This window comes from Drosophila santomea, chromosome 3R (genome assembly GCF_016746245.2).
Source record: "Drosophila santomea strain STO CAGO 1482 chromosome 3R, Prin_Dsan_1.1, whole genome shotgun sequence".
Lineage (NCBI taxonomy): Eukaryota > Metazoa > Arthropoda > Insecta > Diptera > Drosophilidae > Drosophila > Drosophila santomea.
Window position 1 is genome coordinate 27,850,396 of NC_053019.2, and position 21,478 is coordinate 27,871,873.

The 21,478-nt window shown below is 43.8% G+C and overlaps 4 protein-coding genes across 9 annotated transcripts; 2 read left to right on the forward strand and 2 right to left on the reverse strand.

Annotated features, from left to right (window-relative positions):
- The first annotated feature begins 707 nt into the window (after window positions 1–707).
- Window positions 708–14,487, forward strand: LOC120453823 (serine/threonine-protein phosphatase 2B catalytic subunit 1). 4 transcript variants are annotated; one of them, XM_039638706.2, is made up of 13 exons: window positions 708–918; window positions 1,297–1,676; window positions 2,928–3,259; window positions 3,325–3,436; window positions 9,492–9,637; window positions 9,724–9,941; window positions 10,004–10,097; window positions 10,382–10,507; window positions 10,696–10,777; window positions 11,028–11,105; window positions 11,385–11,469; window positions 11,540–11,637; window positions 13,703–14,487. In XM_039638706.2, exons 2-13 carry the CDS (start codon window positions 1,508–1,510, stop codon window positions 14,044–14,046), a joined length of 1,884 nt encoding a protein of 627 aa, XP_039494640.1. In that variant the 5' UTR covers window positions 708–918; window positions 1,297–1,507; the 3' UTR covers window positions 14,047–14,487. The 4 variants fall into 4 exon arrangements, 3 of the variants coding, with proteins under 3 accessions (XP_039494640.1, XP_039494641.1, XP_039494642.1); XM_039638707.2 differs by having other exon boundaries at window positions 708–872; window positions 1,339–1,676; XM_039638708.2 differs by lacking the exon at window positions 11,028–11,105 and having other exon boundaries at window positions 709–1,676.
- LOC120453829 lies at window positions 11,652–12,492 on the reverse strand. The gene is made up of 3 exons (XM_039638723.2): window positions 12,175–12,492; window positions 11,944–12,120; window positions 11,652–11,858 (listed from the first exon to the last, which is right to left on the reverse strand). Exons 1-3 carry the CDS (start codon window positions 12,490–12,492, stop codon window positions 11,703–11,705), a joined length of 651 nt encoding a protein of 216 aa, XP_039494657.1. The 3' UTR covers window positions 11,652–11,702.
- Window positions 14,488–16,451: 1,964 nt separating the features above from the next.
- LOC120453824 (alkaline phosphatase 4) lies at window positions 16,452–20,043 on the forward strand. 3 transcript variants are annotated; one of them, XM_039638709.2, is made up of 5 exons: window positions 16,452–16,824; window positions 18,150–18,391; window positions 18,457–19,420; window positions 19,487–19,888; window positions 19,951–20,043. In XM_039638709.2, exons 1-5 carry the CDS (start codon window positions 16,668–16,670, stop codon window positions 19,980–19,982), a joined length of 1,797 nt encoding a protein of 598 aa, XP_039494643.1. In that variant the 5' UTR covers window positions 16,452–16,667; the 3' UTR covers window positions 19,983–20,043. The 3 variants fall into 3 exon arrangements, with proteins under 3 accessions (XP_039494643.1, XP_039494644.1, XP_039494645.1); XM_039638711.1 differs by lacking the exon at window positions 16,452–16,824 and adding an exon at window positions 17,514–17,534; XM_039638710.2 differs by having other exon boundaries at window positions 19,487–20,043.
- Window positions 20,044–20,111: 68 nt separating this feature from the next.
- LOC120453828 lies at window positions 20,112–21,471 on the reverse strand. The gene is made up of 3 exons (XM_039638722.1): window positions 21,344–21,471; window positions 21,092–21,256; window positions 20,112–20,809 (listed from the first exon to the last, which is right to left on the reverse strand). Exons 2-3 carry the CDS (start codon window positions 21,216–21,218, stop codon window positions 20,268–20,270), a joined length of 669 nt encoding a protein of 222 aa, XP_039494656.1. The 5' UTR covers window positions 21,219–21,256; window positions 21,344–21,471; the 3' UTR covers window positions 20,112–20,267.
- Between the last annotated feature and the right edge of the window lie 7 nt (window positions 21,472–21,478).

The following is a 21,478-nucleotide window of genomic DNA, read 5'->3' on the forward strand; positions in this document are numbered from 1 at the left end:
TAAAATGTTAATAAAAGCAGTGTACATTTATTTGATTGCTTACTTTAAACCATTTATTTCTTGAAATAAAATGCAGTGAGTTTAAATTTGATGCAAACCGAAAGACCGCGTTTTAATTGTAGATCGCATATATTTTTGCACGAGGCGCGCACAAAGTCAAGACTATAATTATAGCGACACCCACCTATTGGCGCCCAATTTCTGGCAAACACACACATACGCACTCACACACACACACAGACATGGAGGCAGAGCGCACGCACACACAATCAATATCACGGTCAAGTTGAAAATCATTGAGAGCGGATGTGGACATGGAATGGGGCATGGGGCATGGGGCGTGGGACATGGGGATGGGGATGGGGATAGAAATGGGGATGGGGGTGGACATATCGCAGATGTGTAAATGTCTGTGAAGGTCGCGTAGTCAGCCGCCCGACGATCGCAGAAGGGCAGTTCGGCGAAGAAGATGCCAGAGTGCGTGTGTGACATTAACCCAATAAAATAAATAAATAGATGGAACCCTACGAGAGAGCGCGGGATGTATTTGTATATTTTTATTTATATTTTCATTTTCAGCGGAGAGTGGTGGGAGTCAAGGGCGTGAGATCCGCCGATCTCGGCCGATCTTCTTCGTGCTTTCAAATTGGGGGGCTTCTGAATCTGAATGTGAACGTGAATGTGAATGTGAATGTGAATGCCAAACGATGCCAGCGAATTTCGCTCAGTTTCGAGGAAAATCGCGTCGCGCCAACTTGGGAAATGCGTTGCGTCGTCGTATCCCGTGAAAATCATCGAGACTAAGGCCCCGCGAATCCCCAAAGGATTAGTCCAAGAATATATAATAACAATAATTGCAAATAGCAAACAAAGTGTGACCAAAGTGATATATGTGTGTGCCTGTCCGCCCGTCTATTTGTAAATAAATCCATTGCTATTTTCGCAACCGCTCGCTTTGTGGGCAATTAGCACAAAGTGTCGAGCAATTTTCCGTCTCAATTGAAGTGCTGCTTACCCTTTGCCAAAAGCATCCGTTAAACAATGTGATGACTTAATGAAAAGTTAATACGTCTCTGAATAATTGCAGCAAATTGAAATATTAATTGTTCAACATTTGTTTCTTGTGCGCCGCGGGCCAAAGTTGTCTCAATCTTGCTATATTGGCATTGCCTGGCTAAAAATACAAGAAGAAAGTCCACAGCTATACAAATTCTAATAACAACAACTTTTATTTATTGCCTAAATATATTTTTGTGTTCTGTGTGTTTTTGTGCCTCATCCGTCTCATCCATAAAGACGCTAGGCAAAGGCGTATAATTATCTAAATTCCTTTGCTAGTAACACTTTCAGCACCAGCCGAAAGTCAAGCCATTAAAAAATATATATCGTCCCGAGGAATCGCCAAAAATCAGCGCACCAACAGAAGGCATAAAAATTAATAAAAAAAAAAAAAAAATATAGCAAAAAATATAACAAAAAACAGAGGCCGAATAAATAATCAAGCAAGATGTCGGCCTCCACGCGAAGTTCGGTGACGAGAAAATCATCGCTATCAAAAAGTTCTAGTTCAGACAAATCCGCAAAGTCCTCGTTGAATTCCGCGAAAACCCCTACAACCGCCAGTGGAAACAAACAGAAAATGCAGTACACAAAAACCAGGGAGCGCATGGTCGATGGTAAAGATCTCTATAGGCTATAGGCTATACTCGTATAGATAGGTACTATAGGACCCCAATCGAGCATTATCCCAAACACGATTCCCTCCTGCGATTGTATCTTTAATGACATGCGATCATGCTTCAATGGCATTGCGATGTGCTGACCGCCGTCATTAATGTCAAAATTGAGGGTTTCACAAATTATTTTCTTTGAACATTTCAGTCGGCAGAGGAAAGCGTTTCGAAAAAATGTGTTTTCAGATCTGGGAAGTCATGCTTGTAATTTTCAAAACAATAGCATAGCTGCACTAACATCGATCGTAAAGTTTTCGTGTTTAAAAACTAATCAATGGGAAGAGAAATCAATTCGAATAGAAATAAACATGCCAAAGAAAACATTTTCATATTCGTGTATATTTACCCCATTTCAAAAATGTTTCCATCTATTTTACAGCCCATTTAGGTCTATAATTTTAAATAAATAATTAACTGATTTGCATAGATCTTGGCATAACTCAACTTTTAATAACCCATATATCCATGGACTCTGCCGTAAAAATATTTTAATTAATCAATTATTCGGCATCGTAACTAAAACCCTTAAATGAAAACGCGGTGCTCGCTTTTGTTTTTCGGTTTATTGGGCCCATAAAAATTAATTTAATTATCTTCGAGCACCCATAACAAGCAACAACTGCAACACATTGGCATTTTATTGGCCATTGCGTCCAAATTCAAGGCATTTACCCAAATTATGACAATTAAAAATGGCGTTCGTCCTGACATTTAGCTGTGTGTGTGCGATTACGTTTGTTTGTTTTGTGTGTGCCAATCAATTTTCGACTTTTATATTCACTCAGTCAAATTTTGTAATTAGCGTACGAACCTCATGTGGCTGCATCTGGCAACATTCTGGGAATTTCGCTTTTCTTTATAGCCGGGCCAAGAAAAGCGGCCATACCGAATATTGGCGCTAGGTTGCAGCACCTCGTTAACCCACATCGCCGTCGGACAGCGATGTTTATTATAATTCTATCAATGCAAGCCTACACCGAAAGAAATCAGGATAACTATAGCTTTTCTAGGAACCGCATTTTCAAAGAGCTTGCAAAGATATCAAGCCATTTTCCTTTTAGGTCATTAAAGATATGAGATACAAGATATAATTAATAATGGGATGTTACTTTATATGCAATCTGTTCTGTTTATCTTCTTTATAAGTCGTATTTAATTTAAATGATACTTATATATTTTTTACGTACCCCCCAGATGTTCCACTGCCGCCTGCCCACAAGCTGACCATGTCAGAGGTGTACGACGATCCCAAGACGGGAAAACCCAACTTCGACGCACTGCGCCAGCACTTTCTGCTGGAGGGGCGGATCGAGGAGGCGGTGGCCCTGAGGATCATCACGGAGGGAGCCGCCCTGCTGCGCGAGGAGAAGAACATGATCGACGTGGAGGCACCCATTACCGTGTGCGGCGACATCCATGGACAGTTCTTCGATCTCGTGAAGCTCTTCGAGGTGGGCGGTCCGCCGGCCACCACCAGGTACCTCTTCCTAGGCGACTACGTGGATAGGGGATACTTTAGTATTGAGGTGGGTCAATATTTGAACTTATCAGGGTTTTCTCCTTCTACAATAAGCTTTACACTTCATTTCAGTGCGTTCTCTACCTGTGGTCCCTGAAAATAACCTACCCCACCACACTTTCCCTGCTGCGAGGCAATCACGAGTGCAGGCACCTCACAGAGTACTTCACCTTCAAACAGGAATGTAAGTTGGCCCCAAAACACAGTTTAAAAACAAGAGAGAACGCTATAGTCGAGTTCCCCGACTATCTGATACCCGTTACTCAGCTAGTGGAAGGGAGAAGGAGAGTCTTAAACACAGTTTTTGGCGGTTTGTAGGCGTTATAGTGGGCGTGGCAGAAAGTGTTTTGGCAATACTCTACGAGTAACGGGTATAATTATATCTTTTTCACATTTCTTCCAATTTTTGATGATGAGGGGCGCGGGGTTCGTCATAACTTGGCCAAAAATGGCCGCACAGCTAAACTAAAGACGGTTTTGTGCTGCTAATAAACATAGCTAACTATGTCTATCCGTACTTTTTCCATTTTCAAAAAAAAAAAATTTGACAAATTTTTGCGTGCGGGGTGCGGGGTTTTGCGTGCGGGGTGCGGGGTTTGGGGCCTTTTTCGTCATAACTTGGCCAAAAATGGCCGCACAGCTAAACTAAAGAAGGTTTTGTGCTGCTAATAAACATAGCTAACTATGTCTATCCGTACTTTTTCCATTTTCAAAAAAAAAAAAATTTGACAAATTTTTGAGTGCGGGGTTTTGCGTGCGGGGTGCGGGGTTTGGGGCCTTTTTCGTCATAACTGGGCCAAAAATGGCCGCACAGCTAAACTAAAGTCGGTTTTGTGCTGCTAATAAACATATCTAACAATGTCTATCCATACTTTTTCCATTTTCAAAAAAAAAAAAAATTTGACAAATTTTTGAGTGCGGGGTGCGGGGTTTTGCGTGCGGGGTGCGGGGTTTGGGGCCTTTTTCGTCATAACTGGGCCAAAAATGGCCGCACAGCTAAACTAAAGTCGGTTTTGTGCTGCTAATAAACATAGCTAACTATGTCTATCCGTACTTTTTCCATTTTCAAAAAAAAAAAATTTGACAAATTTTTGCGTGCGGGGTGCGGGGTTTTGCGTGCGGGGTGCGGGGTTTGGGGCCTTTTTCGTCATAACTTGGCCAAAAATGGCCGCACAGCTAAACTAAAGAAGGTTTTGTGCTGCTAATAAACATAGCTAACTATGTCTATCCGTTGTCCATTTTCAAAAAAAAAAAAATTTGACAAATTTTTGAGTGCGTGGTGCGGGGTTTTGCGTGCGGGGTGCGGGGTTTGGGGCCTTTTTCGTCATAACTGGGCCAAAAATGGCCGCACAGCTGAACTAAAGTCGGTTTTGTGCTGCTAATAAACATAGCCAACTATGTCTATCCGTACTTTTTCCATTTTCAAAAAAAAAAAATTTTTGCGTGCGGGGTGCGAGGTTTTGCGTGCGGGGTTTGGGGCCTTTTTCGTCATAACTGGGCCAAAAATGGCCGCACAGCTAAACTAAAGTCGGTTTTGTGCTGCTAATAAACATATCTAACAATGTCTATCCATACTTTTTCGATTTTCGAAAAAAAACATTTTCACGAATTTTTGAGTGCGGGGTGTGTGGTTTTGCGTGCGGGGTGCGGGGTTTGGGGCCTTTTTCGTCATAACTTGGCCATAAATGGCCGCACAGCTAAACTAAAGACGGTTTTGTGCTGCTAATAAACATAGCTAACAATGTCTATCCGTACTTTTTCCATTTTCAAAAAAAAAAAAAATTTGACAAATTTTTGAGTGCGTGGTGCGTGGTTTTGCGTGCGGGGTGCGGGGTTTGGGGCCTTTTTCGTCATAACTGGGCCAAAAATGGCCGCACAGCTAAACTAAAGTCGGTTTTGTGCTGCTAATAAACATAGCTAACAATGTCTATCCGTACTTTTTCCATTTTCAAAAAAAAAAAATTTGAAAAATTTTTGCGTGCGGGGTGCGAGTTTTTGCGTGCGGGGTGCGGGGTTTGGGGCCTTTTTCGTCATAACTTGGCCAAAAATGGCCGCACAGCTAAACTAAAGAAGGTTTTGTGCTGCTAATAAACATAGCTAACAATGTCTATCCATACTTTTTCGATTTTCGAAAAAAAACATTTTCACGAATTTTTGAGTGCGGGGTGCGTGGTTTTGCGTGCGGGGTGCGGGGTTTGGGGCCTTTTTCGTCATAACTTGGCCAAAAATGGCCGCACAGCTAAACTAAAGAAGGTTTTGTGCTGCTAATAAACATAGCTAACTATGTCTATCCGTACTTTTTCCATTTTCAAAAAAAAAAAATTTGAAAAATTTTTGCGTGCGTGGTGCGGGGTTTTGCGTGCGGGGTGCGGGGTTTGGGGCCTTTTTCGTCATAACTTGGCCATAAATGGCCGCACAGCTAAACTAAAGTCGGTTTTGTGCTGCTAATAAACATAGCTAACTATGTCTATCCGTACTTTTTCCATTTTCAAAAAAAAAAAAAATTTGACAAATTTTTGAGTGCGGGGTTTTGCGTGCGGGGTGCGGGGTTTGGGGCCTTTTTCGTCATAACTGGGCCAAAAATGGCCGCACAGCTAAACTAAAGTCGGTTTTGTGCTGCTAATAAACATATCTAACAATGTCTATCCATACTTTTTCCATTTTCAAAAAAAAAAAAAATTTGACAAATTTTTGAGTGCGGGGTGCGGGGTTTTGCGTGCGGGGTGCGGGGTTTGGGGCCTTTTTCGTCATAACTTGGCCATAAATGGCCGCACAGCTAAACTAAAGTCGGTTTTGTGCTGCTAATAAACATAGCTAACTATGTCTATCCGTACTTTTTCCATTTTCAAAAAAAAAAAATTTGACAAATTTTTGCGTGCGGGGTGCGGGGTTTTGCGTGCGGGGTGCGGGGTTTGGGGCCTTTTTCGTCATAACTTGGCCAAAAATGGCCGCACAGCTAAACTAAAGAAGGTTTTGTGCTGCTAATAAACATAGCTAACTATGTCTATCCGTACTTTTTCCATTTTCAAAAAAAAAAAATTTGAAAAATTTTTGCGTGCGTGGTGCGGGGTTTTGCGTGCGGGGTGCGGGGTTTGGGGCCTTTTTCGTCATAACTTGGCCAAAAATGGCCGCACAGCTAAACTAAAGAAGGTTTTGTGCTGCTAATAAACATAGCTAACTATGTCTATCCGTACTTTTTCCATTTTCAAAAAAAAAAAAAATTTGACAAATTTTTGAGTGCGGGGTTTTGCGTGCGGGGTGCGGGGTTTGGGGCCTTTTTCGTCATAACTGGGCCAAAAATGGCCGCACAGCTAAACTAAAGTCGGTTTTGTGCTGCTAATAAACATATCTAACAATGTCTATCCATACTTTTTCCATTTTCAAAAAAAAAAAAAATTTGACAAATTTTTGAGTGCGGGGTGCGGGGTTTTGCGTGCGGGGTGCGGGGTTTGGGGCCTTTTTCGTCATAACTGGGCCAAAAATGGCCGCACAGCTAAACTAAAGTCGGTTTTGTGCTGCTAATAAACATAGCTAACTATGTCTATCCGTACTTTTTCCATTTTCAAAAAAAAAAAATTTGACAAATTTTTGCGTGCGGGGTGCGGGGTTTTGCGTGCGGGGTGCGGGGTTTGGGGCCTTTTTCGTCATAACTTGGCCAAAAATGGCCGCACAGCTAAACTAAAGAAGGTTTTGTGCTGCTAATAAACATAGCTAACTATGTCTATCCGTTGTCCATTTTCAAAAAAAAAAAAATTTGACAAATTTTTGAGTGCGTGGTGCGGGGTTTTGCGTGCGGGGTGCGGGGTTTGGGGCCTTTTTCGTCATAACTGGGCCAAAAATGGCCGCACAGCTGAACTAAAGTCGGTTTTGTGCTGCTAATAAACATAGCCAACTATGTCTATCCGTACTTTTTCCATTTTCAAAAAAAAAAAATTTGAAAAATTTTTGCGTGCGGGGTGCGAGGTTTTGCGTGCGGGGTTTGGGGCCTTTTTCGTCATAACTGGGCCAAAAATGGCCGCACAGCTAAACTAAAGTCGGTTTTGTGCTGCTAATAAACATATCTAACAATGTCTATCCATACTTTTTCGATTTTCGAAAAAAAACATTTTCACGAATTTTTGAGTGCGGGGTGTGTGGTTTTGCGTGCGGGGTGCGGGGTTTGGGGCCTTTTTCGTCATAACTTGGCCATAAATGGCCGCACAGCTAAACTAAAGACGGTTTTGTGCTGCTAATAAACATAGCTAACAATGTCTATCCGTACTTTTTCCATTTTCAAAAAAAAAAAAAATTTGACAAATTTTTGAGTGCGTGGTGCGTGGTTTTGCGTGCGGGGTGCGGGGTTTGGGGTCTTTTTCGTCATAACTGGGCCAAAAATGGCCGCACAGCTAAACTAAAGTCGGTTTTGTGCTGCTAATAAACATAGCTAACAATGTCTATACGTACTTTTTCCATTTTCAAAAAAAAAAAATTTGAAAAATTTTTGCGTGCGGGGTGCGAGTTTTTGCGTGCGGGGTGCGGGGTTTGGGGCCTTTTTCGTCATAACTTGGCCAAAAATGGCCGCACAGCTAAACTAAAGAAGGTTTTGTGCTGCTAATAAACATAGCTAACAATGTCTATCCATACTTTTTCGATTTTCGAAAAAAAACATTTTCACGAATTTTTGAGTGCGGGGTGCGGGGTTTTGCGTGCGGGGTGCGGGGTTTGGGGCCTTTTTCGTCATAACTGGGCCAAAAATGGCCGCACAGCTAAACTAAAGAAGGTTTTGTGCTGCTAATAAACATAGCTAACTATGTCTATCCGTACTTTTTCCATTTTCAAAAAAAAAAAAATTTGACAAATTTTTGAGTGCGTGGTGTGTGGTTTTGCGTGCGGGGTGCGGGGTTTGGGGCCTTTTTCGTCATAACTGGGCCAAAAATGGCCGCACAGCTAAACTAAAGTCGGTTTTGTGCTGCTAATAAACATAGCTAACTATGTCTATCCGTACGTTTTCCATTTTCAAAAAAAAAAAATTTGACCAATTTTTGCGTGCGGGGTGCGGGGTTTTGCGTGCGGGGTGCGGGGTTTGGGGCCTTTTTCGTCATAACTTGGCCAAAAATGGCCGCACAGCTAAACTAAAGAAGGTTTTGTGCTGCTAATAAACATAGCTAACTATGTCTATCCGTACTTTTTCCATTTAAAAAAAAAAAAAAAATTTGGCAAATTTTTGAGTGCGGGGTGCGGGGTTTTGCGTGCGGGGTGCGGGGTTTGGGGCCTTTTTCGTCATAACTGGGCCAAAAATGGCCGCACAGCTAAACTAAAGTCGGTTTTGTGCTGCTAATAAACATATCTAACAATGTCTATCCATACTTTTTCGATTTTCGAAAAAAAACATTTTCACGAATTTTTGAGTGCGGGGTGTGTGGTTTTGCGTGCGGGGTGCGGGGTTTGGGGCCTTTTTCGTCATAACTTGGCCATAAATGGCCGCACAGCTAAACTAAAGACGGTTTTGTGCTGCTAATAAACATAGCTAACTATGTCTATCCGTACGTTTTCCATTTTCAAAAAAAAAAAATTTGACCAATTTTTGCGTGCGGGGTGCGGGGTTTTGCGTGCGGGGTGCGGGGTTTGGGGCCTTTTTCGTCATAACTTGGCCAAAAATGGCCGCACAGCTAAACTAAAGTCGGTTTTGTGCTGCTAATAAACATAGCTAACTATGTCTATCCGTACTTTTTCGATTTTCAAAAAAAAAAAAAATGTGACAAATTTTTGAGTGCGGGGTGCGGGGTTTTGCGTGCGGGGTGCGGGGTTTGGGGCCTTTTTCGTCATAACTGGGCCAAAAATGGCCGCACAGCTAAACTAAAGTCGGTTTTGTGCTGCTAATAAACATAGCTAACTATGTCTATCCATACTTTTTCGATTTTCGAAGAAAAACATTTTCACGAATTTTTGAGTGCGTGGTGCGTGGTTTTGCGTGCGGGAAACGCTTTCTTCTGCCTGTTACTTTTTCACGAATCTAGTATACCCTTTTACTCTACGAGTAACGTGTACAATTATGTCATATAAATTAAATGCCACAATATGATAGTTATTAGAAATTGTATGGGTTTCCTCTTGATTTACAACAAGAATAAAATGAGAAAACGCCCAAAGCCGCAGCCACTTTACGATTGTTGTTACAGGAACTGAATGCGCTTTTAAATGCGAATGCAGGCGATAAATCAGCCGTCCTTCATTAATTCATTAATATTACTCTGTTGAAGGCATCATCAAGTATTCGGAAAGTATTTACGACGCCTGCATGGAGGCGTTCGACTGCCTGCCCCTCGCCGCCCTCCTCAACCAGCAGTTCCTCTGCATTCACGGCGGTCTGTCGCCCGAGATTTTCACACTCGACGACATCAAGACGGTAATAAAGCAGCGCTGAAATGTTTGCAATATCTATATATCTATTTAACGTGCGAGTAATGCAACAACTGTGTGGCGCTTTCCCAGCTCAATCGTTTCAGGGAACCACCCGCCTACGGGCCCATGTGCGATCTGCTCTGGTCCGATCCTCTGGAGGACTTTGGCAACGAGAAGACCAACGAGTTCTTCTCGCACAACTCGGTGCGCGGTTGCTCCTACTTCTTCAGCTACTCGGCCTGCTGTGAGTTCCTGCAGAAGAACAACCTGCTCTCCATAGTCAGGGCCCACGAGGCCCAGGATGCGGGGTAGGATCGGTAGTATCTCCGTGTGGCTCCACCTGATAATCAAACTCCTTTGGCATCCGCAGGTATCGCATGTATCGGAAGAACCAGGTTACGGGCTTCCCCTCGCTAATCACCATTTTCTCCGCCCCCAATTATCTGGATGTTTACAACAACAAGGTATGCTAGTTCTACCTCTCTCCCTCTACCTCTCTATCTTCCTCTCCCTCTGCTCTGTATCCCCATCTCTGTCTGAGTTGTTTATTTATTTCGCTGTTGTTGTTCCTGCCTTTGCTATTTTTAAATAACGAAATCTTTTTTTTGGCTGCATTGCGAGCGGGTGCGAGTTCAAATCGCGCTGCGTTCGTAATACCTTCACTGCCCTCTCTCTTTCTCCGGCACTCGCCCCGTCTCTTTCTCCGCTCGCGCTGATTTTGTCAACCATCGAACGCATTTGACAAAAGGCAGCTGTGCTCAAGTACGAGAACAACGTGATGAACATCCGCCAGTTCAACTGCTCGCCACATCCCTACTGGCTGCCCAACTTCATGGACGTCTTCACATGGTCGCTGCCCTTCGTGGGCGAGAAGGTAGGTTTCTAAAAAGGAGGATAAATATATGTATTTAAAGTACATTAATGCAACCAAACTATAAAACTCGAAGTAGCTTTTCAAAGGTGTCTAAAAGTATGCAGCAATATTTAAGGCACCTTTGTAAGTGATTTCTAATCAAGCTGTGCTGCTAATTGCAACTTTCCAATCTGCCATACAATTCCAAGGTAACCGAGATGCTGGTGAACATCCTGAACATTTGCTCCGACGATGAGCTGGTCGCAGGACCCGATGACGAGCTGGAGGAAGGTAAGTTTGGGGATCCACAGAGTGATGCTGTCCGTAGGAGGCTGTGTGTGTGAATGTCGTGGTGCTTTGGATGTTGTGGGCCAATGCGGATACACGTGAATTACAAAAACTAATCTTCTATTAAAAATATTTTCCGAAACCAAATACCGAATTGCGACAACTGCAAATCTACTACCAACACCCATAATAATTTATGTACCAACACCAACAACTTTCCACTCAAAACACGTCCAAAAACATGACCAAAAAGAGCTCCGCAAGAAAATTGTGCTCGTGCCGGCGAACGCGAGCAATAATAACAATAACAATAATACGCCCAGTAAGCCAGGTAAGCCGGGTATTAAACGCAGACCCAATGTGAAGCCAAAAAGTACTGCCAATATAAATGCCACTGCCACTGCCATTGCCACTGCCATTGCCACTCCCAGTGCCACTGCCAAAAATGCCTGAGCCAACGAAGAAAACGCCTGTGCGAAGATAGAGAAGCTTAGTTATTGCTTTGCGGCCTGCTTTGATCGGCTTTTCAGCGAGTTTTCCAGCTGATTACCATTACATTTACCCATCGTGACCCAGCGAGATTCCGTCTAATCGAGCCCTCAATTCGCAGCTTCCATGTCGGCGCTGCGCAAAGAGATAATACGGAATAAGATACGGGCCATTGGCAAGATGTCGCGCGTCTTCTCCATACTCAGGTGCATAATACCGCCCTCGATAGTCCGCCGGATTCAGCCAAATAATTCAATATTTTCCCATTTCCCGCAGGGAGGAGTCGGAGAGCGTGCTCCAGCTGAAGGGACTGACGCCCACGGGCGCCTTGCCAGTGGGCGCCTTGTCAGGAGGAAGGGATTCCCTCAAGGAGGGTAAGTAGAATAGTATTCCCAAGTTCAAATTGAAATAATGTTTTACATGGGCATTTAGAAATTTATTAGAATATAGTACCGTATATCTTAACTACTGCCCTCTTTATGTCGTAGGCAAACCAGTGTGTTTCGTGTAAGTAATCGCCTTCTGGAACGGGCAGAACCTTTGTGACCTGGTAGTTAACGAACTGTATGGGTAGTTTGTCGACAATGAGATCGTGCTGTAAGAAAATCATAAAATGAGCACAGGTTAGAGTCAGTTGATGGTATGAGCACAGATCAGAGTCAATTGATTGGTATACGCACATCATAGGGACAGCTGTGATTCATGTTGGTGTAGGGCTTAATGAAACCATAAAGATAATTGGCCATCGGGTTCGAATTCATATTCTCCAGGAATCTACACGCATCCACTGTCATATTGACCATAAAGGGTCTGTAGCCGTTATATCCGTCGAATCGTTTGAGAATCCGTATGTTGGTCTGAGATAAATGATTATGCAATTGAACATTTTGTTTTGCAAATCATCTAAATACCTTCAGTTTTGTTAGTGGCGTTTTAAACAACTTAACCCTAACCGTCACATACTTGTAGCTTCGATTGATCGACTTTATAAAGCAATGCTCAAAGTCGGAATATTGTTTGTCCAAGGAATTGCACCGGATATTTGTAAACTCGAATTTTGACGATATCTGCGGAAGACCAAGATTGATTTGTATTTTACCTAAGCTTTTCAAGTCTCCTACCTGAACTACTGAATATGAAAGAGCAAAGAGCACCAATAAACCACATTTTTGTATACTCATGTTTTGATAGCAACTAACTAGTAGAAGTAGTTTACAGAAATATTCCATTGAATCAACATTACAAATAAATTTTCAAAACAATTAATAGCTCCGCTAAGCCAGAAAATTACAACGAATTCACATAGTGAGTTTAGTTCAGTTTTGCTTATCAAAAACCAACCATATTTTGGTTGTCTACCATTTACACATGTCATTAAACTTGACTAGTTTGGTAATGTGCCATCGATTAGGATAGTGTACTATATATTTTCACCACTGCTCGTTTGATGTCATAGGCAATCAAGTTGGTTTCTAGTAGATAGGAGCCTTCTGGGAAGGGTAAGACCTTCGTTACTTGCTGATTTACATATCTAACATCCAGTTTCTCCACAATCAAATCGTGCTAGAATCAGGAAATTCGATTAACTCAACTCAGGTGTATTAGGACCTACTCACATCAAAGGGACACGTGTGATAAACGTTGGAGTACGGTTTCAGAAACTCCATGAAGTACGAGGCTAGCAGATTGCCCTTGGTATTATTCAGAAACCTGCAGGCATCCAGTGTCACGTTGAAAATGAAAGGCCTATGGCCGTTGTATCGCTTGAAAAGTACTGCATGGACCTAATCAAACACATATATCAAACACAATATTTTAGCCAAATGTTACACTCAGCTTACCTTGAGCTTAGTTGATCGGCGTCTTAAACAGTTTAACTTTGATCGATAGATATTTATAGCTGCGATTCACTGACTTCAGATAGCAATACTCGAAGTCATCAAAGGATTTATCCAACGACGTGCAGACGATGTTGGTAAATTCGAATATCTTAAAAAGTGGTTTTACATATAAGAATTTATATTTGCGTATCCTTCAAAATAATTACCTTCACTGCAAAATACAGAGAGGTCAATAGCAATATGAAGCCGATGTGCCTGGCACACATCTTTCCAAATCGACTAAACAACGTAAACAGATGCCATTGTCAGCTATAAGTTTGATTTTTTGAGAGCCATTATAACTCGATTTGCACTTGCCAACCAGCGTTGCGTTCATAATTTCGATTTTAATCTAGATTTTTGCTGAAAAATCTTTAAATGTTTGCCTGTCACGGCTCATAAAGCAAAGCTGATCGCAAACAAGACTTCATTGTTTTTAATAAATAGTCAAGTAATCAAACTGCCTGATAACTGTACTCCAAACTTATTGCCAAGACACTGCCACGCCGATTATTAATTGAGTTGTTTTCCATTCCCACTCGACTCTGTGAACCCGCAGCTCTGGAAGGACTGACCGCATCCTCGCACATCCACTCCTTTGCGGAGGCCAAGGGCCTGGATGCGGTCAACGAACGGATGCCGCCGCGTCGTCCTCTTTTGATGAGTGCCAGCAGCAGCAGCATTACCACGGTCACAAGGAGCAGCAGCAGCACCAACAACAACAACAACAGCAGCAGCAGCAACAACAACAGCAGCAGCACCACCACCACGACGACGACAAAGGACATCAGCAACACCAGCAGTAATGACACCGCAACCGTGACCAAAACGAGCAGGACGACTGTGAAATCGGCCACCACCAGTAATGTGCGGGCAGGATTCACCGCCAAGAAGTTCTCATAGTGGGTGGACGCACTCGCCTGCTCGACACTGTTTTCTATTATTATTTTCGTTTCGACCTTCTGTTACCCCTTTAAGTTTACACCTCGTTAGGGTAAGGTCTGACTTAGCAATAAATTAACGCACGCTGTTGCCAAATATTTTGATACATTGATTAGAAATTTCTAATGGCTTCTTCTATGAGATAAATAAATTAGAATGTAAGGCAGCAATGTGTGCCAATTTATTTCAGTGTCTGACCTTAGCTAAAATTTAGTTAAAATTTTATACAACAACTTTCTCTAATGCTAGTCATAAACCAACAAATTGCGGCCTGCGATTGCACAGCTTTCGATTGCAGGTGCATACTTATAGAATCTCTCCCCAAAAACTCCCGCGCAATATTAGCAAAAATTTATACGTGACATGAAAAAGTGTTTAATAAAAGGTGGCTACAAGTAGCTAATCAAATTATTGTTCTTCTCCATTTCATAAAATATGCCTATATTGCTGATAAAATAACTTACAGCTTGGAAATGATACAAATGTTGAAATTAAAACAATGTTTCACCTTGATCTTGACAGATAAGTATGGTTCAATGAAAAGTATATGTACAATAAGTAAAAGCTAGTCGGCCCTGTACCAAGCTCCGTGCTCTAGGTACACTTCAACTTCAGATCGCTGGAGCTTCTCTAGTCAAGCGTGGAAAATCAGCACGACCCTATGTAATAATAATTAACTTAGTGCAAACAGAGGGGAATGAAGAGGGGTCCAAAAAGCGCGTCACTTGCAGTGGAAGTTTACCCATTCCCCATATTGTATTTCGATTTATCTGTTTGGCCATAAAGATAGCCGGCGGAGCAGATTTAGATTTACAACGCTCTGAATGTCGACAATCTATCATCACCATCCCAAATGCCTTTCTACTACCATGTATATGCTATGAGATTTCACGAATTCTTGAGAGCGCGAGATCTTGTTATACCCTGTTTATACGATACTTGGGAGAATTTCAAATATTCTTTTGCTTCCTTCTGCTTGCTAAATACTTTCAAACGAACTTAGAATACCCCTTTACTCTCAAGTGACTTTCAAATTTTGGACAATTCGTAAAAAGTGCATCGCATAAACATAGTGCATGCTTGTATCTTAGTAGCCCACTGTGGCTTCAACTGTCAAGACTAATATTGACTTTGATCTCACCCCTGTCTACTGTAAGCACTAGTAAATATCGCATAAAATGATCACGTGCATTTTCGAAAAACATGACTGCTGTTTGCTAGATACACAAACTTTTTAAGGAACAGTTTTCCCTGACAACTAGATTAGTAAACTATTAAAAAGAACAAATGTTTCTGAAGAAGACAGAGAATGAACTGTGATATAGTACGATTTCAGAAGGTCTAATATGGTACCTATATATTTTTATCTTTTAATAAAGCCAGTTAGTTTTGTCGAGAAAATCGAATGCCGCACTAGACTCAAACGTAAATATCACACGCATAGAAACTAGAACGAAAGAACACGACAATAGCCCGCACTTTAAGCCGCTCTCCATTGTATTCCTCAAATCTCGAATCTCAAATACAGTAATATAATAAACCCAGCCTATAAAAAGAACCGAATAAGTGGCATTGACGGGCTCCCTCGGAACGGGAGATAAACTCTTTACAGCGCTCGCTGGCTGAATGGCAGCCAAAAGTCAGACAAGTGCAAATAGCAAATAGCAAATGACGCGCATACGCAATGTGTGCCGCCGAGGGTACCCCTTGATTATCTTTACTTTATCCGTTCCGAAGAAGACAAACAGCGGCCTCTGCAGACACCGCTCTAGATAAAGATAAAGATAATGAAGGCGACAATACCGGCCAGCAGCCACTTCACGTGCAAGCCTCGCCGTAAATCAGGCCATCGACACGGGATCCGGCGGAGTATTCCGTGCCACAATCCCGGACAAACAAATGATCGCTTATGGTGCGCGGACCCTTAGTTCGTAAACGCTTTGCACGTTTTTATGGATTAATCTCAGCGGAGCCGTAATTTTAATTGAGACAAACGTTTTGCAATTGCAAGCAGCTCAATCGTTGCGGGCTTTGGACTGTGCGATATCCTGTAGTAAAGATTTGGCTTTAATTGCAAGGTAATTGATAAATGCATGGTAGTGGGTATCACAATTTTGCACATAGTAACCATTTATGTTTTTATTTAATACGCTTGCAAGCTGACTAAACGATTGTTTCTTACCGTTTTTTTTTAAGTACAGAACGTATCTAAAACCGAAAGTGTTACAAGCTGGATATGCTCCGTGGTACCTGGCATAATTCCCGAACGGCCAAACGATCGTTCGTGCGCGGACTTCGGCTCGGCCGAGCGATCGGCTGGGTGGACAGTTAGTTCGCATATAACGGCGCTTGCTGGCTGACTTCGGTGTTAGTCGCAAGCTGAGAATCACTCGGCACAGAATTTCACTCCAATCGTTCCGCTCCGTTCCGTTTCGTTCCGCACTTCGAATCAAATTCGATGGCCCGCTGAATCTGAAGAATCTGCGCCTCAAGCTGAGCTGTGATACGAATCCGCATCTGAATAGAAGTCACCTCAAATAGTCGCCTCCAATTGCTTGCGTGCTGTTGTGCATCTTGGAGAGATGCATTCCCTGGTAATGTTAGGATTCCTGTGGGCTGGCCTGGTGGCGTGCAGCTGGGCAGGAGTCACCACCCAGCCGCCTCCACTGATTCGCACCCTGAGCGCCGGAGGAGACATAGGACCCCAGTTCGATGTGAGCAAACCCACGGAACCCGAAGGTGAGTCCCGTCTCCCAATTGCAGCGCAGTTAGAAACGTGCTAAATCCGAGCTTAGGCACTAGAACGTGAAATAATTTAAATAGCTTGAACTTGAATGGTTGTCCAGTTCAATTATGCAACGAGTGGCTAACTTGGGTCTATCAAGGCTGCGAATCTGAGGCACTAAATAGTCACTTGTACTTAATTTCCCAACTGAGACCACAAAGTTAAGTATTCTACGTAATGCAGTGAAACAAAAAAGCATTGCGAATGGCGGGTGACCTATTACGAAATAGACGATTTAATGTAACTGCTCAAATTGCCGACAAAAGTGCAACAAATTAAAATTTTCTAGTCACCTAATTGTTAAGTTTTGCAGTGATTGCAGTTAACGATATTCAACGGCTTTCAAAAGAACACCCAAATAAATCAGTTTGGCAGCAGACAGCCAACTGATTAATCATATACTTTTGGTTTCATTGACAAGCCTAAATTAACAGTCGGCGAATAAAGCTTAACTGTAACCTGTCTCAGTGTCGAGGTCGTCGGGCGGTGGGTGGTGGGTGGCAGCGGGTGGAATACTCCGCCCCTCGCAAAACTACCTCAACTGAATATTAATTACGATCATCATCACCGCAAGTAAAGCAGTGAATGGTCGACGTTCCAAATCGCGAAATGCTGATGTTATAAAGCCAAAAAGTAATTTTTAATATCTAAAACTCCATTTAAGGTGAGATATATCTATACCCTCTAATCATAGAATAATTTTGTTTCTAAAATAAAGTTTTTGATTTCTCAAATATTGGGAGATTCAATACAATGTTGCTACCTATATTTCCATAAATTTTACTGTCGCTGCTACTAAAACAATAAAATGGCCGTGTCGTATAAATTAAGATGGGCATATAAAATAAAGATTAGAAGTCGAGAAATGGAAATTCAAGTGCATATATTTACTAATTTAAACGTAAATAACAATAAGTACACATAAATCAGCCGAGAAAATGGAATTCAGAAATTCCGACTTACATTAAACAATGCAAAAAAATATATATCGAGCAGCGTTTCAAGCGCATAAATCAAGAAAAGTCGTTTTCCACTCGAAGGGGATCTACCTGCCACCGAATTGTGGAAAGCCTGGGCATTTTCTGCGACGTACTTACATTACTAAAAATAAGTCACATTAACTAGTCGCGCACTTAAAATGCGATCCGGAACATGTTCAAGTGCCAACTGGATCTCACTGGAGATGGGCAATTAATACGTGACATGGCACTTGACTTACCCAGCGATTTCCGATCCGATTTAGTTTTAATTAGTTCTCGTTCTCCAAATCCCACTTCAGACGCGAAATTCTGGCACAAGGTGGGCCTGAGGCAGCTGGAGAAGACCATTAAGCAGGCCCAGCGGGTGAAGGAGCACTCCTACCAGAAGAAGGCCCGGAACATCATCGTCTTCATCGGTGACGGCATGGGAGTATCCACGATCAGTGCTGGTCGCATCTACAAGGGACAATACCTGAAGCACGGCTTCGGCGAGGAGGAGACTCTCGTCTTCGACGACTTCCCAAACACTGGAATGGCCAAGGTCCGTTGATATGGGTATCTAATTTGGTCGAGAACTCAAACGAATGCTGATATAATCTCTTGCAGACTTACAATGTGGACAAACAGGTGCCGGACTCGGCGGGCACCGCCACTGCGATCTTCTCGGGTTCGAAAACCCATTACGGAGCCATCGGAATGGATGCCACCCGCTCCAAGAAGAACGGCCAGCAAGGCAGGGTCCAAAGCGTCATGGAGTGGGCCCAGAAGGAGGGCAAGCGCACTGGAGTGGTCACCACCACCAGGATCACCCATGCCACGCCTGCCGCCACGTACGCCCACATCTACGACCGGGATTGGGAGTGCGACACGGAAGTGCCCGCGGAATCGGTGGGCATTCATGTTGATATTGCCCGTCAGCTTGTGGAAAATGCTCCGGGAAATCGATTCAATGTGATTCTGGGCGGCGGCATGTCCCCCATGGGCATCCTAAATGCCTCCGAGGTGAAGACTACGATTTTCGAAGGACCCACGGAAACGATTTGCAGCCGAGCTGACAATAGGAATCTTCCTGCCGAGTGGTTGGCTCATCACGCCAACGACACTGTTCCTCCAGCATTGGTACACAACCGGAAGGATCTGCTCAATGTGGATGTCAAGAAGGTGGACCACTTGATGGGCCTGTTCCGAAACAATCACATCACCTACTCCATAGCCAGGGAGGCAGGTGAGCCTTCGCTGCAGGAGATGACGGAGACGGCCTTGGGAATCTTGGAAAGGGGCGATGAGTCCAACGGCTATGTGCTCCTCGTTGAAGGAGGCCGCATCGACCAGGGTCACCACATGAACTATGCGCGTGCTGCTCTCCATGAGCTCTACGAATTCGATTTGGCCATCCAAGCGGCCGTCAACAACACGGATCCCGAAGAGACGTTGATCCTGGTGACGGCCGACCATTCCCACGCGGTTACCTTCAATGGCTACGCACTCCGCGGAGCTGACATCCTGGGAACAGCCAACTCGCACGAGAAAAACGATCCCATGTTCTACGAGACCATCTCGTACGCCAATGGTAAGATACACCCTAGGGATATTATAATGGAGGTTATCCAGTAAACCGAACCTTGAATGTTTCCAGGTCCTGGCTATTGGGACCACTTGGCGAATGACTCCAGACCTCAGAACAGTTCGAACATGTGGCTGCCCTTGAAGCATTTCACGGAAGAGGAGCGGACTGCTCCAACCTATCGCCACTTGGCAACGGTTCCCAGAAAGGACGAAACCCACGGCGGCGAGGATGTGGCTGTTTTTGCATATGGACCTGGTTCCAGTTTGATTCGCGGCGTCTTCGAGCAGAACTATTTGGCCTATGTGATGAGCTACGCGGGCTGTTTGGGTCCTGCCAAGGACTTCGATGACTCCTGCGAGGATTACCAGAACGAGCAAAAGGAGAGGCCGCTGGACAAACCCAATCCCAACAAAAGTGGTGCCTCCGTTTTGGGAGCCTCCTTGATACCCATTGTGACTGCTGCCACTGCGGGTATTTTAGGCGCTCACTGGCTGTAATTAATGTTGTTTTAATTATTTTAATTGTTGTTAAAGATTATAGTCGTACGGATGGATTCGTTGAATGAGAGTGAGCGAGATGCAGGAGTGATCGTTGCAATTTAACAAATAGATACACTAAAAAAAGTATGCAATGGATTTTATTTATGTCATGGTAAACTTTAATAGAAAATCCCGGCCATAAAAACATCCTTGGATTGATTCATTTAAATTAGTTTACTATAGCTCGCAAATGACACTTCACGCTTAAGTTCTGAGTGCATCTCCATAGATCGCTCAATCGTTTATACAAAACCCATAAGGGGCCTCAAAGAAAAGTTCAACAAATCAGGACAAGAGGATCTGCCAGGATCCTAGGCCCCCTTGGCAGGAACGGTGGCCTTGGTGGCCGCTTTCGGCGCCTCTGGTTCCGCATCCAGCTTCTGGACGCGATGCTGATCGATGCACTGTCGGAACTGGGCCACCTCCTCCATGCATTTCAAGGTCTCTCCGGGATACGCGCGGTAGCAGGCGAGCAGCTGGGATTTCAGGTCCTGGCAGGGAGGCACTTTGTGCGACGACGCGGTGCTGACGAATCGCTTGTGCACATTGTCTACAGCATTGGCATACTCCTTCTCCAGAATGGTGTTGGTCTTCTTGAGGTTCTCCTCCAGCTTCGCCATGCGCTCCTTCCACAGCTCGTCGTTCTTGACCAGCTCCTGGTTCATCTGGCGCTGCACATCGGCCGCGCTGATGGTGTGTCCTCCTCCCTGGACGTAAATGGGCACTGCAGCGGGATAGGATACTTTCGGAGCAGAAGGGGCAGCTGGCGCCGATGCGGCTGGCTTGGCAGCAGCCTTCGGTGTTGGTTTTGGCGCTGGCTTCGATTCCTCCGCAGCGGCTGCGTGCTCACGAGCTGTGGAGGACAGATATAAATCAATATTTGTTATCAGAACTACAGTGGAATTCTATGTAATGGAATCAACAAACGCATAGGTATGGAAATACGCCCTTGCAATTGGTGTTTTTGTGCACAAGAAAGAGGAACTTATTTGCTCAACTTGCAGCTGTTCTAGCTAACGAGTTTCCACTGTGTTTGGCGTAAACATTTGCCCGTTTTGACAATTGTTGCATAACACCGGGCAGAGTGAACTGAGGCTTTCCGGGTGTCATTCCACAATGCCATTGGACTCCTTACCCTGCTGGGATATGCCCGCCTTCAGTCGCTTGACCACATCGTCGGATATATCAATAACGCCGGCAGGAGTTGGGTTCTCCATCGAAACGGATCTGGGCTCGCGGGATTGAGACTGTCGGGCTCCCATCTTCGAAGTTCCTCTGGCTGTTGATCGTGGCGCAAAACCTGCAATATCGGCGATTGGTCAATGGGTTTCAAGTCTTCGCAAGCTCATGCCACACTCTGTTATGTTTATTTCGGCGCTTTTATTACCCTTTTCGGTGAAAAACTACAGGGCCAACCCAACAAAAATAAGACGTGCTCAGAGTGACCTTAAGGCGCAAGCACGAAAACGTTAAAAACAGCTGACCGGCAGAGTGGCCAGACTGCTATCTTCCAGGGCTGCCT